The sequence below is a fragment of the Hyperolius riggenbachi genome, chromosome 7 (assembly GCF_040937935.1).
Source record: "Hyperolius riggenbachi isolate aHypRig1 chromosome 7, aHypRig1.pri, whole genome shotgun sequence".
Taxonomy (NCBI): domain Eukaryota; kingdom Metazoa; phylum Chordata; class Amphibia; order Anura; family Hyperoliidae; genus Hyperolius; species Hyperolius riggenbachi.
Window position 1 is genome coordinate 291,678,785 of NC_090652.1, and position 10,867 is coordinate 291,689,651.

Below are 10,867 nucleotides of genomic sequence, written 5' to 3' on the forward strand. Positions count from 1 at the left end.
ATCACGCTATGCCTGCAGACCGTAATATTTTTGCAAAGCATAAGAACTCTTGGCTTCTGTCAGAACCTGCAGACTCCCAGCCAGTGTCAGAACCTGCAGACTCCCAGCCAGTTTCAGAACCTGCAGACTCCCAGCCAGTTTCAGAACCTGCAGACTCCCAGCCAGTGTCAGAACCTGCAGACTCCCAGCCAGTGTCAGAACCTGCAGACTCCCAGCCAGTGTCAGAACCTGCAGACTCCCAGCCAGTGGCAGAACCTGCAGACTCCCAGCCAGTGGCAGAACCTGCAGACTCCCAGCCAGTGGCAGAACCTGCAGACTCCCAGCCAGTGGCAGAACCTGCAGACTCCCAGCCAGTGGCAGAACCTGCAGACTCCCAGCCAGTGGCAGAACCTGCAGACTCCCAGCCAGTGGCAGAACCTGCAGACTCCCAGCCAGTGGCAGAACCTGCAGACTCCCAGCCAGTGGCAGAACCTGCAGACTCCCAGCCAGTGGCAGAACCTGCAGACTCCCAGCCAGTGGCAGAACCTGCAGACTTACAACCATGTTCGCCACCTGCAGGCCTCCAGCCATCTGCAGAACATTCATATTTTCAACCATTTACACAGTATGCAGCTTTCCAGCCTCCAAAGACTTTGTCATCTGCCATACCTGTACAGCCTCCACAGCCTTTATCATCTGCCATACCTGTACAATCTCCACAGCCTTCATCATCTGCCATACCTATACAGTCTCCACAGCCTTCATCATCTGCCATACCTATACAGTCTCCACAGTCTTCATCATCTGCCATACTCGTACAGCCTTCAAAGACTTTGTCATCTGCCATACCTGTACAGCCTCCACAGCCTTTATCATCTGCCATACCTGTACAGTCTCCACAGCCTTCATCATCTGCCATACCTGTACAGTCTCCACAGCCTTCATCATCTGCCATACCTGTACAGTCTCCACAGCCTTCATCATCTGCCATACCTGTACAGTCTCCACAGCCTTCATCATCTGCCATACCTGTACCGTCTCCACAGCCTTCATCATCTGCCATACTCGTACAGCCTCCAAAGACTTTGTCATCTGCCATATCTCCACAGCCTCCAAAGACTTTGTCATTTGCCTTACCTCTACAGCCTCCAAAGACTTTGTCATTTGCCTTACCTCTACAGCCTCCAAAGACTTTGTCATTTGCCTTACCTCTACAGCCTCCAAAGACTTTGTCATTTGCCTTACCTCTACAGCCTCCACAGTCTTCATCATTTGTAATACATGTACAGCCTTTGTCTGCCATTCCTGCTCAGCTTCCACAGGCTTCAGCCGCCATACCTCTACAGTCTTCAAAAACTTTTTTATCTGTCATCTCTGCCGGGCCTCCACGGACTCTTGCTGCCTCTGCCGGGCCTCCACAGACTCTTGTTGCCTCTGCCGGGCCTCCACAGACTCTTGTTGCCTCTGCCGGGCCTCCACAGACTCTTGTTGCCTCTGCCGGGCCTCCACAGACTCTTGTTGCCTCTGCCGGGCCTCCACAGACTCTTGTTGCCTCTGCCGGGCCTCCACAGACTCTTGTTGCCTCTGCCGGGCCTCCACAGACTCTTGTTGCCTCTGCCGGGCCTCCACAGACTCTTGTTGCCTCTGCCGGGCCTCCACAGACTCTTGTTGCCTCTGCCGGGCCTCCACAGACTCTTGTTGCCTCTGCCGGGCCTCCACAGACTCTTGTTGCCTCTGCCGGGCCTCCACAGACTCTTGTTGCCTCTGCCGGGCCTCCACAGACTCTTGTTGCCTCTGCCGGGCCTCCACAGACTCTTGTTGCCTCTGCCGGGCCTCCACAGACTCTTGTTGCCTCTGCCGGGCCTCCACGGACTCTTGCTGCCTCTGCCGGGCCTCCACGGACTCTTGCTGCCTCTGCCGGGCCTCCACAGACTCTTGTTGCCTCTGCCGGGCCTCCACAGACTCTTGTTGCCTCTGCCGGGCCTCCACAGACTCTTGTTGCCTCTGCCGGGCCTCCACAGACTCTTGTTGCCTCTGCCGGGCCTCCACAGACTCTTGTTGCCTCTGCCGGGCCTCCACAGACTCTTGTTGCCTCTGCCGGGCCTCCACAGACTCTTGTTGCCTCTGCCGGGCCTCCACAGACTCTTGTTGCCTCTGCCGGGCCTCCACAGACTCTTGTTGCCTCTGCCGGGCCTCCACAGACTCTTGTTGCCTCTGCCGGGCCTCCACAGACTCCTGTCAAGCTCCTGAGATTTCCTGACTCTCCAATTCAGGCTCAGCATCTGCCTTCCCACCACATGGAGTCTCCTGTGATTAAGGTACCTGGGGTCTCTCTGGTTCTTCTGGAGTTCATGTCCTCTGGGGTTTCTGTTCCCTTTATGGGAGAAAGGCCATTCCTGCTACCTGCCCTATCAGCTATGCCAGTTGAATTATCAGTTCTGACCCAGATCCTCTTGGTTTGCCTGAGAGCTAATGTCTTAAATGCCCCAGAGACCTGTAACTTGTGCTGCCATGTTAACCTCAGAGTTTGTGACCCCCTGAGGGTGAGGGGAACCTGTTTCAGGTTTCTCTCTCTTCTGGGAAGAGTTACTTTGCCCTTAGGCATCGGTAAAGACTCCTATGGGGTTGCTGATGCTTTTTGCACTCAAAAGGTTGAGTATGCAGTTCACTGTCGTTCAGGTCAAGGGACTACGCTCCTTATTAAAGTTTATGGTCATTTGCTCCTCTATGCAACCACTATTTCTGGTGTCCTGGTTTCCTGTTTGGCTGCTGTTAGGTGCGAACTGCAGGATGGCTCAGAGGACCCTGGAGGTGGGATTTCATGTTTGAACTTGAGTTACCCTGGTGTTAAATTGTCCCTGTTGGAACTCCTGGATGGTTTAATTCATGGACAGTTGACTGCAGTGTGGAGCGTACTGAGGCCGCTCCTTAAGGGGGGGGGGGGGGGTAATGTTAGGAAACCTGCAATTCCTTGTCCTACCTGTGGATGGCATCTTGGACTGTCTGGCATATCCAACACTAACCACTAGATGTCCTCAGCAGGACTTTCTCTGCAGTTATGCAGCCAGCTGCAGTAAGCCTATTTAAAGACTCCACCCTGCTACAGACTTTGCCAGAGCTTCAGTTTCTATAGGCCTCTGCTTGCTGCTAGCTGCCTGAACTCCTGGTCCCATTGCTTGTTCCTGATTTCCCGGTCTGACCTCTTGCCTGTTAATTACCTCGTCTCTGGATTTTGATTTTGTACTGTATTGCTCTCCTGGTTTGTGATTTTATGCTTGTCTTGACTTTCCCTCGATTACGATTTGGTACTGCATTCTCGGATCTGTATATAGTGTATATAGTCCTGTCACTGATAGTATTAGCCTGTGTGGTGTGTATGTGGCATTATTATTCACTGTTGTATATATTTTTGCACTTGCTGAATAAACACCATTGCTTGATACTTGCTGTCTCATCTCCTGTATGTGCTGCACAGAGTGGTCACCAGCTCTGCTGTCTGTGAGGTTCATAACACATATCTATGCCAATGGAGCTAAGATGAAGTCTCAAGGGGGGTAGATATACTGTACCTGTTCCAAAAACAAGTTAACATACGTAGCACTTTTGGTGACAATAGCATGTATGGGGCTTTGCTAGTAACCAATAAAGTTGGAACAAAATTATGCAAAAACATTAGATGAAATTATGAACAGATTACACAAAATCAACTGAATTTCCAGATCGTAATTACGTTTGGCTGTAATTGCGAAAATGTACGTGAAATTGTACGCAATCTTAATTAGCAGACTACGATCACTACTAGTAACATGCACCTTAAAGGGACTTTATGTGGAAGAAAAGTGATCTGCTCAATGCCTTAAATTGAGTGACTATTCAGGAATGAAATCCAATAAAGTAACCAGCAGTCACAGATTGCTATCTGTCATTGCTGACATTGATTTTCTTCCACTGCTGCCTTTGGACCAGTTGTCTGGGATCGAGCACTGCCAATTATGAGGGTAGAGAGCGGTACAACCCACCTCTTGACTTTTGTATATACAGTAGACAGACTCCCTTTATAGTAAACTCAAAGGTACCAGGAAAAGTAGTGGATCAGAATTGGTCATACATTGCTCATTTATACAGATTTACCATAAGGCAATGTAGGCATGTGCCTACAGGCGTCTGATGATGGAAAGGTGGCCCACTCCCCTCCCTTAGGGCGTCCCTCCCTCCTTCCCTGTGCAGAGTCCTAAGCAGTATGTAAATGAGACGTTACTCATCCTGCTCTCAGCATTCCACTGATCAGATCTCCCTTCAGTTAGGGACACCTCTAGCTACTTAATACAGAGGTTCCTCCAGCTAACTAATACTTGAGGGCACCTAGAGCAACTTAATATTGAGGGTACTTCTGGCTACCTAATACTAAGGGGCACCTATAGCTACCTATGATGGGCAAGGGAAGTAAGGGAGATGGGACAGCTGGGACAGTGCGGTTCAGCGGGGGTTTGTAGGTTCATGGAGGGTGAAGTCTAAGGTGCCAGGATATCTGTGCCTATAGGCTCCTGTGAGGTAAATCCGGGCCGGATACAGATGCATTTGCTGGGACCTGAGGATTGAGTTTACTATATCCAGAGGATTACTATACTAGAGTTTACTATAACGATACTCTATTGTATATATAGGAATATGTATTTGTATAGTCATGCCTCCTGTGGCTCCTCCTATAGGATACGGCTGCTAGTTTTATTACCACAACTGAAGGGATTCATTTATTCCCAACTCTGAAGAACTCTGGGCTATGCTGTGTGAAATCAAAATTATTACCAGTAATTAAATATTTATTAGTAATAAAGAGAGAGAGAGAGAGAGAGAGAGCCCAGCCCTGAATACTAATGTTGTAGGGAACTGTTACTTATTTTACAACTGTTACAGCAACCTTAACAAATGGATATATCTATGTTTTTTGGGGGAGATGGGGGGCACGGCCACCTACCTGTAAGACCAAACACTATTAACTGTTTTCAAGCTCGATAGGATTAATGTTGGACATACTCCGACATAGAAAAACTGGCTGCCGCTAGATGGTGCTGTTGCCAGATAAAATCCGCTGCAGCGTCACCCCCTTCAGAGTAACTCCAACACTTTGACTGCCACCAGCCCTGTCCATTGCTGCTGCGCCACGTAGTATAAATATTACATGGGCATATTTGGGCTGATTACCAGGGGCCCCACTGCTGGGTAGGCGTCACCCTATGTGGATCAAAGTGTTGAATCCTCTCCAGCACCATGCAGCGCCACATAATAATGAAATTATGCTGGTGTGTGGGCAAGGGGGTGGAGCTAAAGCCAGTAAGCTGATGCCAACCCCGCCCCTCACCACTGATACCGTGTCACTTCCTCATTCGAGTGCGAGGAGGTACTGACCCTCCAGATTCCCGCCACCACACATCCTGTTCACGCCGCCCCAGCACACCGTAAAAAAAAGTAAGCGCCAGGGGGAGGGGTGGGGCGTGGGCGATGGGGATTAAGGATTGGGGTGGGTTAAAAGCCCTTCACTTTCAGGGACAGAAAACAGGCTTTGAAAAACTTTTCTTATAGGATTAGGCCCGAGACCCACTTTGGGCGCTTTGGGGCAAGTTGCATAGCGCCCTCAATTTACCGAATCACTGGAGTGCTGTGATTTCATTGCAATTCCCGAAACTATCACAACTTGGCTACTGCAGCCCTTAATGCGATTGCACCAGGATCGCTCCCAAAATGCTGCTAGTGGGACCGCACCCTTAGCGATCCACTGGTGTAACGATTTGACGATCGTCGGCAATCGCCAATCGGCAAGTCCTACAAAAAAAACGCTCCCTTAGTGTGCTTTTGTATTTATTTATAATAGTTACGCTTCAATGTATAAAAACACTTATAAACTGCTCTCTGATCAATGATACAATAATACAGTACTGAGTTTTGCTGCCATGTCTGTCTTATGGAGAATGAAGTGCGTCATATCTTTCATGCTGGTGTCTTTACAGGATTCAAGCAGAAGAATCCAGGAGGTCCACACACTCGAAGAATAAACATCCAATTTTTATTCAAACATTGTGACAAAGTTCCATTCAAAAGACAGACGATTCGTTTCGGGGCCCCGTGGGGTCCCCTTTGTCAAGGCAACACAAACAGAATGGTGACAATTTGATAATAACCCATTCGCCTTATAAGCAGTTGAAGAGATGCAAACCCCTCCCCTCACAAGTTCAAATCTGTCACAATTTACATATGTAAACACAGCGCATGTTGCTATAATATCAACACAATAATGCACCAAGCAACACTCCCATAATTCCTGTTGTATAATCAACCTGTGAACTATGATACCTGGTGATATGCGCAGATAATCCTTTAATGGCTTGTACAGGATTGTCTCATCTGACAAGGGTCCATCACAGCAATGTTGCTAGGGCGGATTCCCGCCTCTCCCGTGATGCACTAGCCCTGGGCGGTTTTCCATGGCGGGCATCAGTCAATATGACTGCACAAGCTCCGTCCGTATGGTTCACGCCCATCGCCGTGTAAACCGTGCCGCTATAGGTTGATTATACAACAGGAATTATGGGAGTGTTGCTTGGTGCATTATTGTGTTGATATTATAGCAACATGCGCTGTGTTTACATATGTAAATTGTGACAGATTTGAACTTGTGAGGGGAGGGGTTTGCATCTCTTCAACTGCTTATAAGGCGAATGGGTTATTATCAAATTGTCACCATTCTGTTTGTGTTGCCTTGACAAAGGGGACCCCACGGGGCCCCGAAACGAATCGTCGGTCTTTTGAATGGAACTTTGTCACAATGTTTGAATAAAAATTGGATGTTTATTCTTCGAGTGTGCGGACCTCCTGGATTCTTCTGCTTGACTTACATGGGTCCCAGCACCTCAACAGTGGTGTGCAATCTTCTTTTGATTTGTGGATTTACAGGATTCAACTCGCTGGTTGGCGGCATTATGGGATTCTCCATTCTGATCAGTGCCGAGGTTTACAAGCACAACTCTACTGTCTGGTACCTGGATGGCACTGTGGGCATCCTGATCGGACTAATCATCATGAGCTACGGAGTAAAGTGAGTATGACTACGCAACTGACTATCCAGGCTGTATCTCCTTATAGTGGGATTATACTCCTAAAACTAATATTTCAATAACTACCTTTAGTTACATAAAAGAACATTTGAAAGCATTCCCCAGCATTCCCTGTGTGTAAAATAATTCATTTTCACTGCAGAGAGCAGTAGAAACTGACTTATCTCTTATCATCTGCAAAGTCAAGAATCTCCCTGTGCCTGTGCCTACACTCTGCCCCCCTCCTTTTCTCCTGAAGTAACTCAGCTGTTGCCAGAGTGATGTGTCTAGTGTCTATTCAGCAGAAAAGGAGAGGGACAGAGTTAAAACACAAGCATTGAGAGATTCATGCCTTTGCCGATGTCTAGAGATAAGCAAGCTTCTACTGCTCTCTGCAGTGAACATAAATAATTTTACACACAGGTAATACTTGTGAATGCTTTCAAATGTTCTTTTAAGTAACTAAGTAGTAGTTACTTAAACTTTAGTTTTGGAAGTATAATCCCACTTGAAGGCTTTGACCTCTTGAAAATTAATTTAGCCCTGCAAGTGTGTGTCCATCACCAAGTTCACATGTGGCTTAGAGAGGAGAGTGGCAGGATTTCATTGTCCTGATCTCTAGATATTATATTAAGAAAGAGATCTGTTAGAAGATGTATGTATGGGAATTGTATATACATTCAGTATGTTTGGTGCATACGTTTTTAGAGTCCTATTCCAATTTTTTTCCCCATTAGCTCCTCCCACCCCCAGCTAACTTACCTCCCCAAATCTGCCCTCACATTTCAAATCAATATAAAAGTCACCGACCTGACAACAGGGGCATATCTACAAATTATGGGGTCCCCCCGCAAAACTTTGATGCCCCCTCCCATGTTCAAATGCCTACCCCTAGTGACCCTCACAGCCTGGGGGCCCATCTTGCGATGGTCATAGAAAAAAGTGTAGCCATCATGATCCTTCCATCCATAAGAAGTGGAGCTACAAAAACACCTGATCTGAAAGGTGGACCCTTTTATGGTTGAGTGGAGTAGCAGTTGGGGCCCCCTTACAGTTCTAGGCCCCTCCCCCCCCCCCCTGTGGTTGCATGGACTGCTCCCCAGTAGTTACGCCCCTGGCTGACAACAAACCAGGGTGTGATAATAATTGGTGGTGCGCTTCCATTTACCTGAGGCTAAGATAAACTTTAGGGCCACATTTTCAAAGCCACTTCCTCTTGATTTTGCCATGTGCTGCAGTCCTGTCCCTCCCCCCCCCCCCCCTCACCCCCACACCCCCACATCTAGCCGCATTCCAGAAATCCCTGCTCTGCTCCTGCGTCCCAGCATTCCTGCTGCTTCACATTTCAGCGGCTTCAACTGACACGCCTCCCTTCCATTCATCAGCATCAAAAGGGTGTGTGGCTCAAGTGCCACTCCCCTTTCACACCTGACTGAGGGAGGCGGGGCTGCTGCGGTGCTCTGCCTACTGAAGAAGACAGACATCCGAATCCCTGGTGTATTGTTATTGCTGGAACTTCCGGCAATAAAAAGCCATGCGCCCCTGCACGGTGCACATTCCTCTCTTTCTCAGGCCATCCTAAACACTGGCATGGATCTGACCCTCCAGGCCTGGAGTTCCACACCTGTAGTCTAAACAAACGCAAAACAGAAAAAAATACACCAAATAAGATATTGCCATACATTATATTAGGGACATCATTTTTACATTGTAATAACCGGGACAAATGGGCAAATAAAATGTGTGGGTTTTGTCTACAGTAGCTTGTTTTATTTTATACCTACAATGGCTAAAACGGAGCAATTATGATTTTTTTCTTATTAATATTCACCTTAAAATGCTTTTAGAATAAAATAATTCTTAGTACCACTCAAAGAAAGGTGGAGAAAAAAAAAACAAGATATAGATAATTTTGTTGTGATAAGTAATGATACAGTTATTAGCAAATAAATGGGAGGAGAGCTGTAATGTGAAAATTGTGCTGGTCCTTAAAGGAAACACTACCTGTAGTGGTCAAGTGTGCGGAAAACCTGTAGTGGTCAAGTGTGCGGAAAAGCATTAATCCCTTTCTCTTTGTAGGTTGTTATTGGACATGGTTCCTCGTGTGAGACAGACGCGCAACTACGAGATGTTCGAATAAAGCGACAGACTCTGCATCGCCACCAGTGGCGGCCAAAGTTATATATGGTGTTTTCTTTCTCCACAAGTATTGTTGGGTGTGACCGACGCACCTAACAGAATTACAGACACAACACAACCCAAATAATCAAAAAGATTTTTTTTTCTTTCGGGACTGGCCAGCAGAGGCCACACCTCCTCATCCGCCGTGACAGAGTTTTATTTTGGAATGTTGGTAAGCACAAACCTCGCTGCGAAATGTCTCTGAAGTGGCAGATTTTACCCCTGGGCTCTGCTGCTTGTACAAGATACAACTTCCTCGGGAACCTCTCTAGCCTTGGGGGGTACGTCACACATCGCTTCTGAATCTCCGCAAGAGAGAATACAAGCAGCCAACGATGTAAAGAGTATTTTTCTATGTTATAGATTGCACAATAGTACGACAGACTCATTCAGGCACCTCTTCGCCATTCCTTTCCAGCAGCACAGGAGCACAAGCGCTAAGCACAAGCATTCATTCAGATACAATAACCTATTCCTGTGGCAGACCCATTCTTATATCCTCCAACAGAAGTGTGTAATGGAAGCTGAGTTGCTGTTTTTTTTTTCCACATTGTTAAGAGATAAAACATAAACGTAAAAAAAGAAAAAACAGCAACTGATGTTTCACTAAACATTTCTTTTGGAGCAGTAGCATCACTAGGGGGGTGCGATCAGGGCCGGCCCTAGACTTTTTGCCGCCTGAGGCAAAATTAGAAAAAAAATCGCTCCCCCCCCCCCCCCCGTGGGCGGGGGGGGGGGGGGGTGGTGCCGCCGAGCTGGAGGGGTAGCTAGCAGAAAGGGGGTATTGGGCCTAGCGGCGGGGAGGGGGGTCGGACCCCCCCCTCCCTCGCCTGGGTCCCCCGATCTGCGCTCCTCCTCCAGCGTAAAGTACCAGCCAACCTGCATATGAGAAGAGGCAACGGGCGGGGGAATCACTCACCTTCCGCGTTCCATCGTGCGCTCCACCGACGTCACTTCCTGCAAGGCCGTCCACTTACAATACAGTGGGCGGCGTTGCCGGAAGTGACGTCAGTGGAGCACGCGATGGAACGCGGAAGGTGAGTGATTCCCCCGCCCGTTGCCTCTTCTCATATGCACGCTGGCTGGTACTTTACGCTGGAGGAGGAGCGCAGATCGGGGGACCCAGGCGAGGGAGGGGGGGGTCCGACCCCCCTCCCCGCCGCTAGGCCCAATACCCCCTTTCTGCCCGCTACCCCTCCAGCTCGGCGGGCGGCCCCAGCGTCCATGGACGGGCGGGTGCCGCCCCCCAGATCTGCCGCCTGAGGCAAATGTTTCACCCCGCCTCATGAGCGGGCCGGCCCTGGGTGCGATAGGTGCGGATCGCACCAGGTGTCACCAGCAGAGGGGGTGACACCAAGCTTAAGGCAAAAGGAGGGTGGTGCAAGGCTATGTAATTATAGACCAGGCTAGTGCTTGATGTCCTGCTCTTCTCCCTTCTGGCTGCTCTGTGATGGGCTGATAACAGAGTTCAGAGGGCACCAGGGCCACATGATGATCACCTTAACATTCCCCTATTTACGCCTTAGCAAAGGTGCCCCCGCCCCCATAGCAAGTTTGTCCAGCATGGTACCTTTCCCTCAGCCCCCCACAGCAAACATGGGCAGGCCCCACCCCCCTTC

General features: G+C 48.8%; 1 protein-coding gene across 1 annotated transcript in view; it reads left to right on the forward strand.

Moving 5' to 3' along the window:
• The window catches only part of TMEM163 (transmembrane protein 163), a 196,690-nt gene extending 187,442 nt beyond the window's left edge, over positions 1–9,248 (forward strand). Inside the window, exons 7-8 of the mRNA XM_068247084.1 lie at positions 6,928–7,069; positions 9,147–9,248. Coding sequence (XP_068103185.1) covers positions 6,928–7,069; positions 9,147–9,207 — 203 coding nt within the window. The 3' untranslated portion in view covers positions 9,208–9,248. The remainder of the gene's footprint in view (positions 1–6,927; positions 7,070–9,146) is intronic.
• Positions 9,249–10,867: the final 1,619 nt, after the last annotated feature.